Raw genomic sequence first — 23,318 nt, forward strand, 5'->3', positions numbered from 1 at the left:
ATTTAGGCAGGGAGATCTATGCGATGGAGCCGGTAAAAAGAGAGAAAGGAACAAATGGGCGAGAAGAAAGAGCGCCGCTGGGAGAAATATTTACCAGGCAAGCACTGAGAGAAAAGTATAGATATATTTTTAATTCCATCGAGGTAATCTCACATTAATAACCGTAATTTGAAAAGTATACAGAATCGGAGAGATTTCTTTCTAGAACACTACCATTAGGAATAAATACAGTCAACAGAACTTAAATATTTTAAATTTTAAATAAGTTTCCTTTGGATCGGTGTACAATTTTCTATGTGTAGCTCAGATGGAAGCTGTATCTGTGTTTCTTTTCCTCTTGTATCTGTGCGCACTGTCGGGTCCATTAACACCTTTCGTTTGGACTTCGGTTTCCTTTGAGCGTATCTTGCATTTCATGCCCATGCCCGCTTTCGGATAAAAAAGGCAAATGTCGATGGCGATGACGCGGTGTTGTTGTTTTCGATGTCGATGCTAAGTGCAGACAGTGGAGATGACGGGCTTGGTATTTCCCCGACCAATCTTGCTATTTGGCTACTTTTCAGGAGTCTCACAATACCATTTTCCACGTTAGTAAACCTTTTAAACATTTTTTTAGGCAATTTAAGTTTATAAACATAAAGGACTGCTTGAACAAACAATGCATACAACAAGCAGATAAAGTATTTTCGATTCATTTTTTTGATCTAGAATTTCGGCAGCACTGACAGATACTGGAAACAGGCGACAGAAGCTACTGACCACAGACTTTTTATAAGGCTACAGTTGGGATATTCTCTCATTGCCTTTGGGCTGGGTTTTATTTGGTTCGTATTTTTTGGACGGCTGCGGAGCCCGTTGCCGCCTACTTTGTTATCGTGGCGCTGCAAAGAAATAGGAAAATAAAATGCATTGTCTAATCTGGGACTGGACTGCCATGGTTGTGTCTGTTTTCTCTGTTGACTACACCGAAAACATTTCGGTTGTTGAATCAACTGAATTTTTTATAAAATTCACTGAAATAGTATAGCATAAAGTACTTTTTAAATCGTTGTTTAGACAATGGTATTTTTTTAAAATACATTTTCCCCATTTAAAATTTTTATAAGGTGACAGATCTTACCAACAAAATTTTTACTGTGTAGAGGAAAACACAGCCGACCAAGCCTCAAGTGGCAATTAACCAGCCTTCCTGCCTCTGAAAACAAAGTCCAAAAAGACCGAAAAAGTTGGATCGGAAGAACGTAAAAAGATCAAAGCATCTCGAAACTAGACAGAATCACAAATCGAAAAGATTCCAACGGCAGCCACATCACCCACATCGGGTGTAAAGCATCAAGAGCAATAGAACTGTTTTATGTGGGTGTATTTACGTGATTCTCGGAACCGATAACAAAGTGCTGGAGATCGCACCAAACGGGGTGCAGGCCGATGGAAATATTGAGAGCATTTGAATTAGGGTGTACTTATCCTGAGTGGAAAAGCCTGCAAGGATTTTATTCATAATCGTGGGTCCCAGAAATCTCTTCTAAACAAAGACATTAACGAGATTGTAACACAAGGAGTTAACATATGGCTAAAATAGAATAAATACATTTCATTATGTATTTAAAAGGTCGTCGAAATCAACAAATTTTGCACATGTTTAATGTTAATAGCTAAAACATTTATTTAAATGCCTCGAAAAGATCAAATAAGGTGAAAAACCCATCGAAAAGGTTGACTGAAGTTTCAATTTTTCGTGACATTTCCAAGATAGAAAGTGAACACCAAAAGTGCATTTCTCCTGAGGCTGTCAGTTTTTCAGTTTGCCGGTTTGTTTGTTCGTTTGTCTCCCTGCCCTGTTCTGGGAGTGCCGACAAAGTGCTCGTCAAGCGACAATTACAAGTAAATTAATTAAAAGTGCGTCCCGCTGGGTTTGTGTTCCATAGATAACCATCAAGGGGCTGCCTGCACATGGACTATTATTTAGTTAACCCTACAAACAGAGAAACGTTTATGTATCTACAGAATAGATGCCCAGAAAGAGAGAATATAAATTGATTCTAAGGTGTCAATGTATTTTGGGTGAGATCGAGTAAGGGGTATGAAAAAGTAATAATTTTATATTGGATATAACATAAATTCAGGTCTTTTTGACCATAGATTTGCATAGGATTTTACTTAAAAGGGGTTTTAACACCCAAAGCTTAGGGTTCTTTCCCAATTTTTACTACTCCACAAATTTGGTCGTGGTAATCTGGGGCGGTGTTTTATGTAAAGTAATTGTCAATATTTGAGGAAGAGTGTAAGCCTTCGAACGAAAGTCCGAAAGCCAAGCAGTTCTCTAAAAAAAATAAAACTTCACACAACGCCGCTACCAAATAGATGGCAGCCATAAACAACAACAGCAACATCGACGACGGCGACAATAAAATTGTTTGATTTTGAAAATCAGAACCCATTATGAATGCTCAGCAACCAGTTCCAGGTGAAAGGGAAAGGGGGCTGGGGCCTGAAAGGGAGGCTTTTGATACCGGGAATGCTCTGCCACCCAATGGAATGCCGTGAAACTTTATTTTACGACAGTTGCCTGCGGCTTATCGCTCTCTAAAGGCCCATATCAGCCATGTATATGTATATATAGACCCCAACACTTAACCTTAGGCAGGGCAAAGTACATGTATCAGGCCGATACCACACTATCAATATCTAGTCGCACTTGATTAAATAAATAACTGCGAAAAAGAGTAAGGCAACGCGATGTAATGGGTCTGGTTCCCACTTTAAAGAGTAGTTTCTACCATTTAAATATGATAACTAGATTTTTGCATTACTCCTCCTTGATTTTCTGAGTGCAGGGCGATTCGTCACTACGCGGGCACAATAATGCCTTAGAGGCATAAAGCCCCAGCTTAGATGTCGTCAAGCGTTTATAATATCCCGGAGCTGTCACAATATCAAGCACTACGAATTCCCATTTCTTCTCTGTTCTTCCGATAAATAAAAGGCAACTAATGTGTTTGCATTTGACTGGCAAGCCAAAGAAAATGAGGCACCCGCAAAGTTAATCCGCCGGACGTTTCTGATAAGATGGGTTACCTTCCTTATCGCAAAGACCAAGCACCGGACTGTTGTTGCTGTTCCTGCTACCTGGTTTACGTTCCCCAGAGCGAGATAGCACTAGGGTGGAAGCGAGATGGCAGAGCGCTCTGTTTGCATTGTAATTATGGTAAAGACACAGGGCATGGGGAACCCATCAGGGTAGCTTTCGAGTCGACTTAACGCTGATAATGTCAAAAAACACAGAAAACCGGCTGCTTTTGTTTTGTTGTTCCTTTCGGCGACAACTTTGAAGTCCGGCGAATGCTTTTTCGTGCACACTGAAAATTAAGTGACAGTTTGTTTTTACCTATGTATCTGTATTGTTTTAGTTCTAATCAATACTAACCCATCTCATATAGTCAGTTAAAATAATTATTTTAAATCCTTATTTACCATGCTAGCGATCTTAAAATGGATTTAAAAGCGGTTTTGTACCCAAAAAGATTTCAGTGCTTTTTAGATATTTCAAAATTTATGCCTGTCTGGACTTTTTCGCTGGAATTTTTCGGCCTGGCCACAATCCGTCTCCATAATGATGGTGAGGCAGTTGCAACGTTGACGAAAATAAAATGGGACAGCGCAGAAAAAGCACAAGAGGCCCCAGAGAATCATACAAAAACACAAAAATGTAAAAACTGAAAACAATTAGATCATTCCTCTGCGGCAGTGGCTTCTTGCTTCTTTTCCCCTGCTACTGGCACACACGCAAAAAATGCGGCAACGATTTTCAAATGCCTTCCCAGCCAGTCAGGGAATTGCAGGAGGGAAGAGGGTGGGAACAGGAAGCGGAGAAAGAAGGTAAAGATGAGCGGGAAGGGGAAAGGAAGGGGGAGCAAAAGGCTCCCAGAGACGAAGAAGAGAATTCATGGAGAAGAATTCGTAGAAATTTTAACTGGAATCTTTAGATATGCTTTCTTTTTCCACGTATTTACTAAATACTATTTATTCATTAAACTTTATGTTATTAATTTTAAAAAAAGGATTGAAAATGCTTTAATAATATTATTCGTTAAGAAAAAGATGTAAGGATTTTGTGCTTTGAAAAGAATGCACATTTATTTGCATCCATACTCCAAAATTTCTTTTATATTGTTTTGGAAACTAATATTACGCTTATTGTCGTTCTTCAAAAAGTGATACAATATCAATACATTTTTTTTTACTAGGATAAGTAACATTAAATAAGGGTATTCGAAAGAACAACAAAGGTTCGAGAGTGAGACGCAGAAAGGCAGAGAGAGAAGAGGCTCGGCGGCAGCAGGTTTGTGTCTTAAGTCTTTTGTTTTGCTCGCATGCATCGGCGGCAGGATGTTGAAGATGACGGCAAGATGTTGAAGTTGATGTTGTTTTTTCTGCCGTTGTTATTACTTACTTGTTGCTTTTGTTGCTCCCCGTAATTACATGGCAATTAAGTTAATTGAACCGCGCGCCTGCGCACGCGTGAATTGCTCTCACCGACACCCAGCTCGGTGATCTCTTTCTCCGCATTTAAATAAAAAATAAAATGAAGATGAAGTAAAAACAGCTGGCACCATTTGCATTGTAAGTTGCGCGTACAAACGGCAAACGGCAGCTCTTTTTGAAAATGTCAGAGCTGCAGACGGCGGCACATACATAACATACATAACCTTCCCCTCCGCAAAGCCCATGAGGCACGGCCTGTCAGGTCCTCCTCCCGATCTCCTCCAGGAGCAGCCGAGTATCTGTAGCCGGGAACCGGACAAACATGTCCCAATTGTATTGCCAACGTAGCCGCAGAGCCACAGAGATCTGGGCTAACTGGAGTGCCTGCGAGTGCCTGGCCCGCAGATCGCTGGGCCAGATTATCTAACTTGGCTGCGGATCGAAACACCCAACAGAACCATCCACGTACCTAGCAAATACAACAATGAACTAGAAATTCATTTCATGGCGTTAGTCATCGGAATCTTGGGCCCTAAGGTTGTTATACCCATAATATAACACCGTCTATAGGGGCAACAAGATCTGTGCATCTGCAAAATTAGTGCTAAGTTAATAATGCATTCAAATGAGTCCTAGTTTTGAAAAATGTTAAGCGCGTAAAAATACATTTAAAGAAAAATCTTTCTGAGGAGCAGCCAGATGCTAGTAGTATGCCCTCTGGTGTTTAGAGGACGGCTCAGAATCTTCAGCCAGTTGGCGCGGAGCTGCTCCTTTGGGGCATTCCGCTCCACAAGGTTTGTCTTTGAATGACAATCCTCGCCAGTCAAAATGTCAATTAATTGTAAGACGACAGTCGCATGTCGTCGGCATCACTTGACAGCTCTGGCAGCGGTCGGCGGGACTTGAAAAGTCGGCTAACTCGACTAGTCAGCTGACTTAGCCGAATTAGTGGCGCACAAATACAGTCATTTGAACCGATCCGTATCTTTTGGATGCCGAATTATCTAAGCTAGGGTTTATTAGGAATGCAAAACGGTTTTGCATCCACCGTTGAGGCATGATATCATTGAGGAGCAGCTTTTGATTTGGGTGTTTCAGCGATTTATCATCGCATCGTTGTCGCTACGGGACGACTTAATTATGCAAATTACCACCGCAGAAAAAAGCCACCGATCTGCCTCCCGAAAAATCAAAGATAGATAATCTACACCAAAACAAATTTTTCACTATCAGTTCATTCATACAAATTTCCAGTTTTATACGAAAATTATTTATAATCTGTTTTAAAAAACAAAATGTTGTATGTTGATTTTCCTTAATGGGACATTTTATACCATCTTAGCGCATTTTTTGTTATACCTCATATAATGTTTACAATTCGGAGTTCAGTTTTTTCTGCGTCAGTCAAATACTCTGCCATAAAAATATACAGCGGCAGCTGCGGTCGCCGCTCGCTAATTGCAAACGCTTTCGTAGCAAATTAAATCAATTCACTTTGAAGTCGTGCCGCCAAAAAGTCTGGTTCGCAGTTGCCCCGGACAGCTGTCAAATCGCATCAGACCGCTCAAGCCCGAACAACTCGAAACGGCAACCAAACGAAATAAAGCGCAAATCAAATAAAGTACCCTAAAGCTGAAGAGTCAGATACACGGAGCCACAGAGACAACATTTTTCAGTGGGTCACAGGGCTTCATACACACTTTTCCACCTTTGAAATAAGCTTAGATCTGAACTACGTTTTTTCTAGGTTTTTAAGGTTTTTTTCGCACTGAACTAAACTATTCTTAAATTAATGGGGTTTTATTAGTATAGAATCTACAGTTGCCTTAGCCTTTACTTTACTAATAGCTAAATTATTCCCTGGGCAAAGCCATTTGAATTACCATGTCCCTTCGAAATCCCCACTCCATTCTTTTCAAAAGAGCGGTCCGTTTCCTTTTGGGTCCGGTCATCGGCACTGCATGCGTTGAATTACAAATGAATCCATTACGTAGATTGTACCCGAATGGATGTAATGTTCCCCAATCGAAGGGCTTGGGACTGGCTATCTGGATTGAAATAAAACTAGAACGGCTTGCGAGTCCGATCCTGTTTTTTAATAATATTAATATTGCTTCATGCTTACCATAAATCCGCATAATTTCTATTAATTTCTCCCTCTGCCTGTTCTGTGCGATTTTATGCCTGTAATTCCTTTCTAAAAAACTCGTATTCAATGTCAAAGTACCGCTCAGCATTCTCCTTTTGTTTCGTTTCTGTGACTTCCATTGATTTTATTTGTTGCTTGCAACCATTAATCAAAATCGAGAAATCATTAAGATTGAGTTTTGGCTTCGAGGTGTCAACTTGGCTGTTGTGGTTGCCTTCCTGTAATTGAATTGTGGATATGTACCGGCTTGGAAGGGGAAAAGGAGGTACAACATTGTTTTTCGGTCAGGCAGAATTCATTCAATAAGTGTGAAACATGCTGCGAAAAATTCAAATAAAAACGAAAACCAAAAATCAAGGAAATAGCTGCGAGTCAAAAGGCAAAAACACCAGAAGGAGAGGAGAAAGAAAAACCCAAAAACCGAAACGAAATTTGGGTTTTGGGTATTTTTTAAGTAAATTAAGCAGAACGTTTTTTTTGTGGTTCTCGTTTCCGACGACACAAAAACTTGGATTTTTTAAAATCCAACCGAAGCCCGAATATATTACCCATAGTCCAAGCAGTCAGCGAAATCGTCCATCTGTTGGGTTTAAAAACCCCCGAGTGAGTTTCAATCTTATACTAAATGTGGTGTTCAATAGGAATGCCATATACTCCTCTGCTGCTTTTGTAACGCTTTAATGAAGATATGATATAAATTTATGCGCTCTCGCTGTACAGATTTAAGCTCTGCTTTGATTCTCTACATTTTTACGAGTGTTTTATATGTAAATATTATAATTGCCTCAAATAATAAACTTTTTACAAAATGCGACACTTTCTGTTCTTAAACTGACCTTAGGCTTTGAATTTCTTGGACATTCGATCCACGGTTGTCCTCACCTGCTTCGCCTCTCCCTCTTTTACCTGGTCGCCCGTCTCTTTCGCTCCGAATCTCCCCCTCTCACTCCCTCTGGAGTTCCAAGCCAGGTCTATTAGGCTGATTGGCTTTCCGTTTCTTTTTTGAGTTGTTTTGTTGCTCCGCCTGGCTTTCGGCCAAGACGATGATGCGGTTCACTTGCCGACTGCATCATTAAATTATTATTGCGGACAGCTATTTTCCAGAGAGCTGCAAAAGCCACAAAAATTGGAAATCGCGTGTCTAATGCTCCATTCGAGTTGCCCGCCGGTTCTTGGCTGCCGGCCTTCTTCTCCGTTCCTCCGCTCCGCCTCTCCTTCGTTTTGGCCTAATGTGGCTTAATTATACAATAACAATATTGTTTGCCAGCAAACAAAGAGACCGGGCCGGCCATCCAGGCCATCCATGCCAAAAGTCCCCTGGTGATCTGTTCATCGGCCGTCAAAAGCAAAAGGAGATTCTCTTTCCTGAGAAAACGTTTCTCGATAATTTGATGCAGCTTTTTGCTCCCCGGATTTCTTAAGTTTTTTTTTAGGTTGGGTCCTGGTTTTTTCATGTCGTGCGCTGACTGGTCTAAAATTCCACAAACTCATAAATGTTGATGCGTCTGGTTCGTCATCGTCATCAATGTTGGCATTTCTCGTACGAAAGGCAATGGCCAGCAGTGCACTCAGGGAAAAGGGGATCTCGAGGAGTTACATTGGGTTTTTCTAATCAAAGTATTTATATTGCGAGTACTTGCTTCTAAGCTATCAGAAACAAAGTAAAATAAAATATAACAAGATATATTTTATACGTTAAAAACTTCAAATACTAATTGCTTTGATTTCTTTTCGTGTGCTTCCTGGTCTGGAATAATATCGAATCAACTGAAGTCGAGTCAAGATGAGAAAATGTGGATTTGTTTAAAGTTATTAGATTGCATGACTGCATGACTGATAATTGTCAATTAATTGCCATCGACAACTGCAAATGGAGTGAGCTCGCAGCTGAGGAACTGGCATCGGTACTCCATATGCGAAGTCAGACGCAAGTCTTCACACCAAACACACAACTTGTTAGATTTTTATTGGAAAATAAACAGTATTACAGTGTTAGTGTGCAAAAAAACACAACTTTGGTGGATTTATCCTCATTTTTCAACTTAAAATTTGTAAAAAATAATCTTTACTATTAACTAGTTTTCTAAAGCGCTGCAGCAAATCGGCAAATCCCAGCGGAAAAACATTAGCAGTACAAGACGTCATATTGCAAATTCAGCTTATTTAATATCAGACATTAGCCGGTGTAAACAAACTTCAATTGTGCCGTTCAATTGTTGCAAATAGCAAACATTTGTTCAATTAGCTAAGTATTTGTTGCAGCTGGCGTGACGGCAAAACAACAAAGGAGGAAGAGTTTATTGGATATAAGATGAAATTATAGTAATTCAGCTATGACTTTGGTTTTATGGTTGTTGTTTTTCGCACCGAACAGCAAAATTGGCTCATAAAATTAAATAAATTTAAGTTTTTTTGAGATGTTTTCAAGAACGACTTAATTCTTGATTGATTATCTAGGCAGTGAACACTGAAGTTGTGGTGACAAGTGAAGGAAATTCAAAGACAGTTTTGGAAACCACTTCGGTACCTGCATTGAAGTAACACAGTTAACTAAGCAATGTTGCTATTATTCTATCTATTTTCGACAGATTGCCAAACTGCTGCCCCTCATCGAATCCGGATGCTCGCGACGTGCCCGATTCCTGCTCTGCTCGTCGCTGTTTCCGCTCTGCACGCCGGATGTGCCACGCCCTGTCACCGCCTGCAAGTCGCTGTGCGAAACCGTTAGGGGCGAGTGCTCGGAGATCGCCCCGCCGGAATTGATGGACCTGTGGCCCTCGTTCCTCCACTGCGACGGACTGCCGCAGCCGGAGAAGCACGAGCTGTGCATGCAGATTCCCCAGAAGGATGGCGTTCCAGGTGGGGGCCCAGTGGGTCCGCCCACCACCGGGGCGCCCACCGTCGAGGATCACCCGCAGACGTACCGCTTCTGGAAGAGCGGATCGCTACCTGCCCCTGGCCTGGGCGGCGTCCTGTGCCCGCAGAACTTCAGCGGTAGTCCCTTTAACCCGGAGGAGTGCGTGCCCCAGTGCCAGCGGGACGCCTTCCACACCAGCGCCCAGAAGAAGATGTCGGAAGGGCTGGTCCTGGGCCTCTCAGCCGTCTGCTTCGTCCTGACCCTGTTCGCCCTGGTCACCTTCTGGGCGGAGCCCACCCGGTTCGGCTACCCCGAGAGACCCGTGCTCTTCCTGTGCCTGTGCTACAACCTGTTCAGCGTGTGCTACCTGGAACGGATCGTGTTCCACAACCAGGCGCGGATGCAGGACGTCCAGGTGCAGGGGCGTCTAATGCGCTCGGCCTGTCAACTGACGCCCCCCTGCCTGGCCTCCTACATAACCACCTCCTACCTGAGTCTGTGTGCCTCCAGCTGGTGGCTCATCTTTGCCCTGTGCTTCTACCTCTCCTCACACAAGAAGTGGTCCAGCGAGGCGCTGGAGAAGCGATCCGGCCTGTTCCACGTCCTAGCCTGGGTGCCGCCCCTGGGCCCACCCATCGCCGCCCTGCTCCTGGAAAAGGTGCGTCCAAGCGAGCTGACCGGGATGTGCTACGCCCCGGGATTCGTGGAGCTGCCGGCTCTGGTCCTACTCCTTCTGGGGCTCTACTTCACCCTGAAGGCCTCCAGGTCGCTGCTCTCCCTGCAGCAGCAGCTGCAGCCGACCCTGGCCCACCACCGCTTCGGGCAGATCAGGAAGCGCTTCGTGGTCTTCTCCCTGCTGTACTTCGCACCCACGGCCGCCGGCGTGGTGGCGGCTCTCTGCGAGCGGTACGCGGACTCGGTGCCCAGCTGCTCCACCCCCGAGGACTGCCTCTCGCCCACCCCGCTGAGTGCCTGGCCGGCCTTGGTGCGGGTGTTCTTCCAGCTGGTGGGCGGAACCTTGACGGGACTGTGGGTGTGGTCGCGCAAGACCTGCGAGAGCTACAGGCATCGCTTGGGGGCCAGCGGCACGCCCACCTCCTCGTTAATGAACCAAAGCAAGACGGCCGGGGCTCTGCCTAAAAAGCATTTGTATACGAGCGGAAAGTCCATGCTACCCAGTGGGGGAATCACTCCCCTCTACGCCGGCATTAGTTTCCACAATGTGCCCGTCTACAGTCCCAATCAATCTATAGTCTAGGGCTAGCGGAATCACCCTCCTCTATTGTACATATAAAAGCATCCCTCCATTCAGCCGCTCATCCGCCCCATTCGTTCCCAGAATTCTATAAGGCTATAAGCTCTGATCTAAGTACACGTAGTGTTGTACGTCTAGTTCGTAAGCCTCGAAAACGAAAAACTGAAATGTGTTAATAGTTTTAAATTTCGCCCGCCTCCAACCACCCATCATCCCCAGTTTTTATTAGTAGTTCTTTAGCTAATCGTAAGTCTGTAAATAGACTAAATGTTTTATTACTCCTTGAAATATTGTACATAAATAGTTTTAAGACAACCAATTTAATTTCATACCCTAATGAAAAATGAATATAACATTTAAATGAATTTAAATGGATAAATGGTGTTTAAAATAAAAGTGTGCAAAATTGCCCTACTGAAATTAATATTTTGTCTACCCTATGTAGTATATACATGTATAAAGATTGCGTGAGTAACTAACTAACTAACTAACGCGAATTCTTCAGTCACCAAGCTCCTCACTTTGTAAGCCCTTCTGTATGGGTTAATGATGCGAAAGTTGCCACAGAAAAGGGCCAACGGTTCGCGTCGTGGAATTCCGAGGATAAATGATGCGAATTCGTTCAACTGCAATTGTAAAAAAGCTAAAGTGCTGCTATCGTCTGTGGTCGGAGCGATGGCAATTAGAAGGAAAATGCTTAATGACGGAGCACAGCGTTGATTGCCAGCGTTTTGGTGGATGCACCACCTGTATAGCTCCTAGTCCCCCACCTGTATCTCGGCGTGCTCCGCTTTTTTCTTTTCCCTCTAAGAGAAGCGCACACAATACGTAAAAGACTCTACGACATCGGGTATTCAATATGCGATTGGCCAATACCCCGATCTCAGCAAAATTGTCAATACTCTTTTTTCGTACAAATGAAATGAAATAATATTTAAAATATTTTGTATACGGTAGGGTTTTGAAATCTCTTAGATGTCGTCTAGGTGTATGAAAGTATGCAGTGAATAAGGGGTAGTCGTCTTTCAGAAAGAATTCCTTTACTACTTTAAAATACATTGTTGCATACTTTTAGACACCTTAAATTACAATAAAAACCAAATATTAAAGAAACCTTTAGTTATATTGAAGGGCACTGTCATTGCTTACTCGGTATTTGGTATGGTCAGAAACATGAGTATTAAGCGAGGCACAATTAAATTGATGGAAGCAGCCACACCGCGAGCCAGCCACGTTTCTACCCAACAAATTGCCGGGAAACACAGCAGCAGCATTGCCACAACAGCAACTCTTCAGCGGACATGCAATTAACTCTTGTGCGCCAAGATCAAAGCGATTTATATTAATGCCGTCCTGCCGACTCAAGCTCGCGGACCCGGATTCTCGGGCGAGTAGCGGTGTGGACTTGGCCCAGAGCAGGGAACCTAGTCCACAACGAGACGGACCAGAACGATGCCAAGCCAGGTCTCACGCTTTATCCACCATCCATCCATCCATCATCCACGACGGCGATTTTTTTAACCACCCGGCACAAAAAATATTTGCTTTCAAAATTTGCTTTTAGTTAAAATATTTTAAGAGGAGTCGGGGCCCTTGACTATTTGTAGTTCTTTCCTGTTTTTTACTTAAATTGTAAATTTTGTGAAACGAACATTATGTTGCAAACTTGCTGTTTGTCAAAATGTGTAAGTAAAATAAATTTCTTAATAATGGTATATATACCATTACTTGAATTGAATTCTCTAGTATTCTACATTTATGTTTGTCTTTTAGGTGACGATCAAAAATTTAACTCATGTTCATGTACGATTTTTCTGTAATTCCAGTGGGGCTCAGAATGGAGACCCAAAAATGCACTTCTTCCATAACCTAAGTTATTGGATTCCGATTTTGAAATGGGATTCCACTATGAATTTGTGTTTTAATTCCCTAATATCCAACATTAAAAGTTTCCTTTTAAGAGAGGATCACAATTGTAACCCGTTTTCATGTTCGATTTTTCTGTAATTCCAATGGGGTCCAGAATGAGAACCCAATTCTGCACTTCTAAATTCCATAACATGACTTATAGGATCCTGATTTTGAAGTGGGATACCTCTTTTAATTTGTGGTTAAATTCTTTAATATCCTACATTAAAAGTTTTCTTTTAAGCGAGGGTCAAAATTTTAACCCATTTTCATGCTCTATTTTTCCGTAATTCCAATGGGGTCCAGAATGGGAACCCAAAACTGCACTTCTAAATTCCATAACTTGACTTATAGGATCCCGATTTTAAAGTGGGATGCCTCTACGAATTTGTGGTTTAATTTTCTAATATCCTACATTAAAAGTTTTCTTTTAAGCGAAAGTCAAAATGTTAACCCGTTTTCATGTTCTATTTTTCCGTAATTCTAGTAGGGTCCAGAATGGGAACCCAAAACTGCACTTCTGGATTTCATAACTTGACTTATAGGATCCCAATTTTAAAGTGGGATGCCTCTATGAATTTGTGGTTTAATTCTCTAAAATCCTACATTAAAAGTTTCCTTTTAAGAGAGGATCACAATTGTAACCCGTTTTCATGTTCGATTTTTCTGTAATTCCAATGGGGTCCAGAATGAGAACCCAATTCTGCACTTCTAAATTCCATAACATGACTTATAGGATCCTGATTTTGAAGTGGGATACCTCTTTTAATTTGTGGTTAAATTCCTTAATATCCTACATTAAAAGTTTCCTTTCAAGAGAGGGTCAAAATTTTAACCCATTTTCATGTTCGATTTTTCCGTAATTCCAATGGGGTCCAGAATGGGAACCCAAAACTGCACTTCTAAATTCCATAACTTGACTTATAGGACCCCTATTTTAAAGTGGGATGCCTATATGAATTTGTAGTTTAATTCCCTAACATACTACATTAAAAGATTCCTTTTAAGAGAGGGTCAAAATTTTAACCCGTTTTCATGTTTGATTTTTCTGTAATTCCAATGGGGTCCAGAATGAGAACCCAAAACTGCACTTCTAAATTCCATAACTTGACTTATAGGATCCCAATTTTAAAGTGGGGTGCCTCTATGAATTTGTGGTTTAATTCTCTAAAATCCTACATTAAAAGTTTTCTTTTAAGCGAGGGTCAAAATTTTAGCCCGTTTTCATGTTTGATTTTTCTGTAATTCCAATGGGGTCCAGAATGAGAACCCAAAACTGCACTTCTAAATTCCACAACTTGACTTATAGGATCCCAATTTTAAAGTGGGATGCCTTTATGAATTTGTGGTTTAATTCCCTAATATACTACATTAAAAGTTTCCTTTTAAGAGAGGGTCAAAATTGTAACCCGTTTTCATGTTTAATTTTTCTGTAATTCCAATGGGGTCCAATGAGAACCCAAAACTGCACTTCTAAATTCCATAACTCGACTTATAGGATCCCGATTTTAAAGTGGGATGCCTCTATGAATTTGTGGCTTAATTCCCTAATATACTACATTAAAAGTTTCCTTTTAAGAGAGGGTCAACATTTTAACCCATTTTCATGCTCGATTTTTCCGTAATTCCAATGGGTTCCAGAATGGGAACCCAAAACTGCACTTCTAGATTCCATATCTTGACTTATTGGTTCCCGATTTTGAAATGGGATACTTCTTTAAATTAGTGGTTTAATTTTCTAATATCCTAAATTAAAAGTTTTATTCTAAGCGAGAGTCCAAATTTTAATCCATTTTCATGTTGGTTTTTTCCGTAATTCCAATGGGGTCCAGAATGGGAACCCAAAACTGCACTTCTAGATTCCATAACTTGACTTATAGGATGCCGATTTTGAAGTGGGATATCTCTTTGAATTTGTGGTATAATTCTCTAAAATCCTGCATTAAAAGTTTTCTTTTAAGCGAGGGTCAAAATTTTAACGCATTCCATTGTTCCGTAATTCCAATAGGGTCCAGCATGGGAACCTAAAACTGAACTTCTAGATTCCATAACTTGACTAATGGGATCCCGATTTTGAAGTGGGATACCTCCATGAGCTGGCAATTCGGCAATATCCTTCATTCAAATCGATTTATCGTGAATTTTAAAAGTTTTTTAAACTTGTTTTCAATCCAATATGTGGGGATGGCGCTAAGCTAGATCTTAGCCAAACAGGGCGATTGTTACTCCGAAGCTATCGATAACCACACAGCGTTCCGATAGTCTATCCCTCGTTCGACCGCGAAAGCTAACGGAATATATTGCATGCAATTCGTTAGACGGGGATGATGATTTCGGGTGAAAATACCGAGAATGAAGTTAGACAGGTGTGCATGCGGACCGAAGTCAAAGTGAACATGACGGTTTATACCTTATGAGATGACTAACACGCCTATTTAAAAAGAATTTTATAAATGTTTAAGATATAATAAAACATATCGTATAGTGCTGAAAAAAGCCCATCTCTAATCTCATTCAGGTATCAACCGATGGTTGAGTACTAGTGTCACCACTAGCGACCAGCATTGCCAGATCAAAACAGCCGCGCGAACATTCATGGTGAAATTTGTTTTGTTAATTGGTTATTTGGCTCTATAAAAGTGAATAGAGTGGCTGTACCAAGTGATGGAAACCCGTCTGGAGGTGCGCCTGCGAGAGCCAAACCCGCTTTTTACCCGCTGGCTGGAGCGCTGGCTGCGGGAGGCGGAGCGGCGCCAGCAGAAGTCGCAGTTTAGGCTTCGGCAGGCGCTGGAGTCCCTGAGGAGCTACCCATTGCCGTTGTCCAGCGGAAGGGACTGCTCTATTCTTCGCGGCTTCGGGGGCACCCTCTGCCAGCTCATCGACGAAGAGCTGCGCCAGCACAGGGGCCTCCAACTGGCGCCCCAGGAGGACGTGGCCCGGGCGCAGTACGAGCAGCAGGTCCAGGAGGTCGTCCGCCAGGTGCAAGAGCAGCAAACGGTACACCAGAAGCGTCTGGTTAAGCCCAGAAAGCCGACCAAAAAGGATCTGGCGGAATTGGCCGCCCAAGAGGAGCGGGTACGCCAGGTGGAAATGAAACCGGGCGCTTTCCAGTTGCTCCTCCTGGTGGACACCCAGGAGACCAGTGGCAAGAACAAGCGGGTCCTGGACCAAACGAGGAGCTACCTGGAATCGCTGGGAGCCCGTCATGAGGTGCGTCGCCTCACTATAGGCGATTTTCTGTGGGTGGCCCAGGATTCAGAAGGCAACGAACTAGTCTTACCGTACATCATCGAGCGCAAGCGGATGGATGACCTGGCATCCAGCATACGGGATGGTCGCTTCCACGAACAGAAGCACAGACTGCAACAGAGTGGCCTGAGGAACATCATCTACCTGGTCGAGGACTACGGGGACAACGAGCAGCTGGGCCTGCCCCTGGACTCCTTGCAGCAGGCTCTGGCCAATGCCAAAGTTCAAACTGGAGTCCAGGTGGTTCGCACGGAGAATCACTTCCGATCCATGAGCTATTTGGCCGCCATGAGTCGTTCCCTCGGCCAGATCTTCGCCAACAAAAGGCTGTACAGCGTGGATCGCGGACAAATCGACAAATGTTCCTGCCTGCTCATGGACTCCCAGCTGGGGTTGCTCAAGTTTCGCGCCCTCTATGAAGACTCCGCCAAGAACGCCCAGCTCACGGTGCGAGAAGTCTTTGTGCAACAGTTGCTACAGCTACATTCCCTCTCCCTCGAACGAGCCATGGCTATTGTGGAGCGGTATCCCACGCCACGGTGCCTGCTGGAGGCCTACGAGGTGGGTCTAGATCCAAAACAGGCGAGGCTGCTCCTCTCCAGCATCCCATGTGGGCCCCTGGAGCGCCCGCTGGGCGACAAAATCAGCCAGTGCCTGCACGAATTCTACACCACGCACTTTCGTTAGGATTAGCAATTGATTTAATGGGACATATCTAAAGTTATATACACGAGTTTATACATTAAGTGAGAGAGAGAATACGATTTGGACTAAAGTCCCCGTTGGACATTGAATAGTGTGATCTAGTCTAAGCCAAAAATGTACAAGTCAGCTGCTTAGATATTTCGGAAGTGTCGGATGGCCAAGTCCACCGGCAGGTCGAAGTCAAATCGGGATAGAGCGTCGATGGAGCGCAGCGAGTCCCGGAATCCCGTGCGGGCCACGTAGCTGTTTGCTGAGTAGTACGTGTCCACCAGCTCATGGCAGCTGAGGATCAGGTTGAGCCACTCCACCAGCAAGTGGGAGCTGTTTGGAAGAAGAGAAAAGCTGTTTGAATGGGATAAGTAAGATCAACGGGGTTTACTCTGTGTCTTCATTGTTATCCCTTTACAAGACATATACTAAATTTCATTTTAGAATCTTGTAAGCAAATCGTCTTGTTCATTCTGCTGAACGTAAAAATGATTGATAACTCTCCTTTTAGTTATCCACTGAAATTGTAACAATTTTATGGTAAATGTTGAATCAAGCATTTGTGGTTGCCTGCCAAATTATTTATGGCCTAAACTTTAACAACAAAATAAACCTATACATTTAATATAAATAATCCTATTTGAGACTCGCCTAAACAATAAATAAATTGTTTATGCATATTGTTCATTCCAGTAAAGTAAATACAATTTATACTTCGAGACTGTCAAGTATGATCCATACTTTTTGTTATACACATGTATAAGGGTAAAGCCTAAAACTATGCACTACGGAGCATTCTCCAATAGTATTGCATAGTTTTGTAGCTGTTAATCCTACTTTACTAATTTTGTTTTGGTTCCCCAGCATTTAGCCCTTGGAAAATACTCACTTGAGTCCGGCGCAGACGAAGGCCTTGAAGTGCGCGTTATTGCTCCGTTTGTAGGGGCGATGCATGGCCAAAATCATGCCCACGGCGCTGAGCAAACTCTGCTTGGCGGTCACCGCCTGGGCGTCAACAATGTCCAGCTGGAAGCTTTGCGACAACTTGCGGGCGGGCGTGTTGTTGTACTCCTCGCCGTGCTTTAATCTGTAATAGGCCAGTACCAGTTCCCAGGCGTGCATGGCTCTGCCCAAGCCGAGGAACTGCGAATCCCCTCCAGCTGACGGCGGGACCATCGGAGGTGCTGGATGCAGACACCTCATGAAGGGAACCATCAAACTGGAGGCTGCCGATTCCGCTGGGATGCGCAGTCCGTGTTGGATGAGCTGCTGCAACGTACGCGCAAAGTTCTTGCGCACCACCGTGGTCAGTTCCCTGCCAATCGTGGCTATGGAGTCACCGCGCATGTGCGCCGTCCGCCGGCTCTTGCCCTCCTTCTCCCACTCGAAGTTCGAGTAGCTGATGTCCTCGTCGGAATCGGAGGATATGGCTCCGCCGGCCGCATAGGGAGCCAGCTCGTGACCAGTTGGCACTGCTCGTCGGCAGCGCGGTGGCAAAGTGGTCAGCGCTCCACTCTGGGAATTGATAACCAAATGGCCAGCCGCGGAGGAAGAAGTGCACTCAGCCTGCTGTTGATGCTGCTGGCGCAAAGCGCGCTTGATATTGGCCAACTTCTCGCGGTCGCAACTCAAAGTGGCGGCCAAGGCAGCCACTTCCTGGATGTCCACCTCCAACTGGGCACGCAGATCCCTAGAACAAGTGAGAGTAAAGTCAGGTTGGTGTTCTTTAAATTGAGAATGTCTAACCATCACATGCCAATTAGTTCGAATTTGTTCCTAAACACAATAAGATTTCGGACGTTTCGAAAAATTTTAAAAGTAACTTTCTTGGTGATTTGAAATTCTTGAGAAAAATCAGAAAGATATTTTGTTATCTGCTATAAATTCAAAATTTAGATCTGTTCTGATGATTCTCAAAATTGACAATTATTGTGGACACCTGTTGCTATGCACAATTTTTTTTTCGAAAATAACAACTTCGGACGAAAAGTTTTTGAAACAGCATTTAAATATTATCACAAACAATTAAATTTGTTATGTGCATATTAAACCCAATATTTGGAAATATCAAAGGTCTTTGAGTTAAGATGTACTAATCTACTATCAGATGTCTTGAAAGTTTGTAGAGGGTTGTTTGCAAAGGTTTTTCTTACCCCCAGTGGTTTCCCTTGTGCGTCTTCTTCAGCGAGTTCTGCTGGAACTCGTCGTGGCTTCTTGGCTTCCCCAAATGAGTGCTGGCGAACATTTGCATGAGGATCGAAGCCTTGTCCAGCAGTCCGTGAGCCTTGCTGTGCAAGCTCTCCCCGGGCGAATGGGAGCCCACTCCGGAGTACGGAGGAGGAGCAGCAGTAGTGGCGGGGGCGCTGGCCACACCTGTGGCCGGGGCAATGGAAGCTGCTTGTGAACTCCGGGCTGTCTGCTTGGCCGCGTAGCTATTGTAGGCTCCGGACAGAAGCTTCAGTCGATCCCCCACGGAACCCTCAACCGCATCGCACTGCAGGAAGGCAATGAAGCGCTCCAGGTCGGTGATCTGCGTCTTCAGCTGGGCCACCAGCTGCTCCTTCATCTTCAGCGGGCCCACGAACTCGCCGATGGCGTTGTCCACCTGGTGGCGCAACTGCTCCGTGCTGAGGGCAGGCAGCTCGTGTTGCTCAACCTGGAGATTGAGCTTGGAGCGCAGCTCGTCCAGGATGAACTTTTGCTTCTCGAGCATCACGTGTTGCGGCAGGATTCCGGGCTCTCCAGCCTCGTAGGCTATTTGTTCCAGCTCAGTGAGCTGGGATTTCAGTTGTTCGATGAGCTGGCTATCTGCACCGGGCTCCTTTTCACCCTCAACGGCGTCGTCTTCCGGCTGGGACTCCTTGGACTGAACTGCCTCCGGAATGCCCTGAAAGGCAAAGTCTTCGAGGTCGCGTAGCAGTTGATCCCGCTCCTCCGCTGGCGCCTCCACAATTTGGCGGACTCTCAGTTGGACGTGGGCAAAATGGGAGGTCAAGGCCAACAGGGAACTGGTGAGCATCTCCTGCTCCTCCTCGATGCTCCGCAGACGGGCCAGTTCGCTCCCAGTGCTCCCACGTCGCGTCTCCGATTTCTCCAGTCCAGGTTCCAGTTCGCAATCCACGCCAGAGCTGGCGCTATTCGCGTCATCGTAGTTGGCTCCCAACGGAGACCATCGCTCGCTGAGGAGCTCCTGCTGCTCCTGCTCCTCCTGCTCGACCTCTGCCTCCACTTCCTCCTCCTCTTTTTCGACAGGAACAGAACCAGCTGGCATCTGGCCTTCGACCGTCGAGGAGAAGTCCTTGGACTCCTGGGCCTCCGCCATTTTCATCTCCATATGGAAATGCTGCAGCGGAATGGATTACCTTGCGTAGTTTGTTTTCCTCGGTTTTTCTGTTCTTCCTATGCTCGAGAAAAATCAATCGGTGGCTTGTTCCGCTTTCTGTGCCAGCTGGCCCAGCTCCCTTGCTCTCTCCTGCTCTTTCTTTCGCTGGCTTTAGAGACTTTTGGTTCCAGAATATGTGTGATTGAAACGATGAGCGCGCGGCGACGGTTTCTGACGCACTGCCAGTTTCTCTCGAAGCTACGGCCAGAGAGGCTTTTCTCGTTGGAGTTTTCCGGCTGTTAGGGGGTGAAAGTATTGCTTTAAGCCACTTTTAAAGAGCTTCAGGATGGTTGCTTTCCTTACTGACGGAAAAAGCTATTGAACTTTCATGTGCATTTTTCCAACCCCTAGGTAAATAAGGCTTTCCAGTCACGGAATGGAAAATTCTCTTGATGGCATTCTTGTTGGGGCTGAAAAGCATAGCAAAAAACGCTATTCTCAATGCTGGCAATTTTTTCAGAAGCAGTCTATTTTAAAGGATGTTGTTTTTTAAGTTTCATGTTTTTTAGAGTTCCAGCCAGAAAGATATTTTTGTGATTTTTTTCCATAACTACAAAACCACAAAAATATTGTTTGGCTGCTTAATATTTGATACCAATAATCGAAACCCTTCTAGGGGTCTTCTTAAATAATCAGTTAGAACATTGTATGCTTAAAGTTAATACATTGTTAAAGTGAGGGAACCGTTGGTTACAATCATGAATATAAGTTTAGGTGTTAATATGTAAAATACATAGATCCGGCGATGATATAATCATTTGACGGCTGTGTCCCCAACTACGGAACAGCTGATAGGAAAGTCTTGAGAGTTTACTAGCTTCCTCCAGCGGCGCTTTGGAGCTTCTCACCAGGCCCCTTAAAGCTCGTCCCAAAGCTGTCCTAACATCCCGAGTTGTTTACTCTTTTGAGGGGCGGGGACTCATGAATCAATGACGATTATGACCTACATTACCAGCGTATGAAACGATGACCGCACCGGGGAACATGCGGCTACCCCCTGCACACCTGCGAATAAATAGTGAAATCCCCTGTTATCTTCGAGTGCTTCCTGATAAGAAGCCGGCGGAGATTAAACCGCAGCAAACGGCTCTGCGGTCCGGTTCTCCTGTCGCTGACAAGGCACGTTATCAACTGCCGGCTGATGATGGGCCCGATAAGTCTGTCAAGTGTCTGACACAGCAACCATGGCGGTCATTTTGGGGTCACCCCCGCAAACAAGACGAATCAGGCACTCGAAAAAAGAAAATATATCAATTAGTAGGACTGCCAGAACTGATGTTTTGTAGCTATTCTTTAAAGAGAAAGCACCGAAACTTGTAAGCTTGTAAGCTTGTTTTTGCTACACGATTACCATTGGGTCCACCTATTGATAGTACTATCTAAGATATTAGGGGTTTAAAGAACTTCCCCCCTTTCAGATGATTCTAGTTGTTGATCTCTAGGCTATTTGAACTGAAACTTATTGAAGTTCTAACACCGAAACATTGTTTAAAGCTATCGATTGTCTATTTTACATGATTAACACTGGGGTCACCCCTATAAAATATTCGTTATAAAAATATTATCTTTATACGATCTAAGATAATATAGGTTTAAAGAACTTTCCTTTGATGATGTTTTATGTTGTTGATCCCTAATTAGACTACTTGAACTGAAGCACCAACTTGTTGTTAGTGCCCAGTTGAATTATTTTCTAGCTTTTTTTTCTCCGCCAATTCTCCCTAAACTGGGTGAAACATCTTTTGTTCAGTGTGGTTACATCTTATTTATTACAACAAAAAAAAAACAGAAGTGGGGAAAATAATGGAGGAAACGTAATTACGGGCAGCACGCTTAACGAGGCGTCAGATTGTTCTTGCCGCCATCGATGGGGAGGAGAGCGCCGGTTGTAAAACTGGCCTTGGAGCTGGCCAAAAAGGCCACAGCCTCGGCGACTTCGGTGACGTCGCCCACACGACCCATGGGATGCGAGTTGATGGCTCGCTGGAGCACTCCGTTGTACTCCTCGTCGACGATGCCGATGCTGCGGTGGATGTTGGTCACGACGAAGCCGGGGTTGACCGAGTTGACGCGCACGCCCTGCGGCGCCATCTCAAGGGCCACGATCTTGGTGAACTGATCGAGGGCGGCCTTCGAGACTCCGTAGCTCAGGGCTCCGGCGAACGGACGGATGCCGGCACAGCTGCTCACATTGACCACGGCGCCCTTGGTCTTCAGCAGGTGCGGGAGCACCGCCTTCGTCAACAGGATGACGCCACGCAGATTGGTGTTGATCACCGAGTCGAACTCCGCGATGTCCAGGTCGATGAGGCCACCCTTGCCCAGAATGCCGGCGTTGTTGACGAGCACGTCGATGCGCCCGAACTTGGCCAACGTCTGCTCGACAATCGCGTCCGCGTCCTTAGTCACATCGGCCACCACGATTTCCGCCTTGGCGCCCTTCAGGTTCTTCTTCGTGGCCTCCAGATTGGCCACATTGCGACCCACCAGCGCCAGGGTGGCTCCTTCGCGGGCCAACACCTGGGCAATCGCGGCTCCAATTCCGCTGCTGGCTCCCGTCACGATCGCCACCTTGTTGCTGAGACTCATCTTGAACGACTGGAGCCGGAATTCGCCCGGGGCGGATTTTATGGACGTGCTCTCTCCCCACCGATAAGATAGTGCCTGCACTCCGAAAAATGAAGGTGTTATCTGTGATAGCCTTAAAAAAGGAAAGGCAAACTCTAGAGAGTGGTTTTCACTTGAATGGCTTGTTTGCCTGGGATGTTTGTTTACTTCGTTAAAAATATAGCAGGAGATTTATGACCTTGGACTTTGAAAATTTCCAAGGTGTCATAAAATTAGTTTGGGTTTTTCAAAATGGCAGAGCTCTTAAAGGTTCAAAAATGGTTTGAAAAAATTATAAATTTTATAATTTGATGACCTTAACCTGCTTGTTTAGAGCTTTGTAAAACTACCTGTGACCTTTTTGTTCTTTTTGCTGACTTAGAAGTAGCACAGTTATTTTTCGCACTGTGGGCATGACGCAAATCGTTCGTTGCTCTCCGTAAGAACAACCTGTAGAGGTTCACCTTGGGCCTCAGAGGGTCTTTATCGATGCTCTAGCATCGCATTAGCGGCCGCGATGCCTCGACTCGGGTTTTAAAAGTCAGAGCCCAAAGTTTTTAATTAAAACTTTCCGAGGGTCTTGTCTGATTTCAAGCATTTGCGAAATCATGGCATATCGCCTGGAAGACGGGCCTCCAAAGACGCCCCCGCCACCTCCAAACTTCGAGTTGAGCGCCTCCGTTGTCAGATAATTAGCATTTCCATTTGGCTTGAGTGGGCGCTCGTATATCAA

At 44.4% G+C, this 23,318-nt stretch overlaps 4 protein-coding genes across 6 annotated transcripts in view; 2 read left to right on the forward strand and 2 right to left on the reverse strand.

Annotated features, from left to right (window-relative positions):
- The window catches only part of fz3 (frizzled 3), a 114,149-nt gene extending 103,042 nt beyond the window's left edge, over positions 1–11,107 (forward strand). For all 3 annotated transcript variants that reach the window (XM_070997287.1, XM_065867761.2, XM_017081849.4), the window contains one exon: positions 9,223–11,107. In XM_070997287.1, coding sequence (XP_070853388.1) covers positions 9,223–10,749 — 1,527 coding nt within the window. In that variant the 3' untranslated portion in view covers positions 10,750–11,107. The remainder of the gene's footprint in view (positions 1–9,222) is intronic.
- A 4,106-nt stretch (positions 11,108–15,213) lies between these two features.
- On the forward strand, positions 15,214–17,230 carry mus81 (mus81 structure-specific endonuclease subunit). Its single transcript, XM_017081785.4, has one exon. The coding sequence runs from the start codon at positions 15,319–15,321 to the stop codon at positions 16,588–16,590; it is 1,272 nt and encodes a 423-aa protein (XP_016937274.2). The 5' UTR covers positions 15,214–15,318; the 3' UTR covers positions 16,591–17,230.
- On the reverse strand, positions 16,582–20,168 carry LOC108015367 (RUN domain-containing protein 1). Its single transcript, XM_036820197.3, has 3 exons — positions 18,750–20,168; positions 17,486–18,286; positions 16,582–16,929 (listed from the first exon to the last, which is right to left on the reverse strand). The coding sequence occupies exons 1-3, from the start codon at positions 19,928–19,930 to the stop codon at positions 16,740–16,742; spliced, it is 2,172 nt and encodes a 723-aa protein (XP_036676092.3). The 5' UTR covers positions 19,931–20,168; the 3' UTR covers positions 16,582–16,739.
- A 1,550-nt stretch (positions 20,169–21,718) lies between these two features.
- LOC108015399 (3-oxoacyl-[acyl-carrier-protein] reductase FabG) lies at positions 21,719–22,594 on the reverse strand. The gene has a single exon (XM_017081819.4). It carries the CDS (start codon positions 22,565–22,567, stop codon positions 21,812–21,814), a length of 756 nt encoding a protein of 251 aa, XP_016937308.1. The 5' UTR covers positions 22,568–22,594; the 3' UTR covers positions 21,719–21,811.
- Between the last annotated feature and the right edge of the window lie 724 nt (positions 22,595–23,318).

The sequence above is a fragment of the Drosophila suzukii genome, chromosome X (assembly GCF_043229965.1).
Source record: "Drosophila suzukii chromosome X, CBGP_Dsuzu_IsoJpt1.0, whole genome shotgun sequence".
Classification (NCBI taxonomy): Eukaryota; Metazoa; Arthropoda; class Insecta; order Diptera; family Drosophilidae; genus Drosophila; species Drosophila suzukii.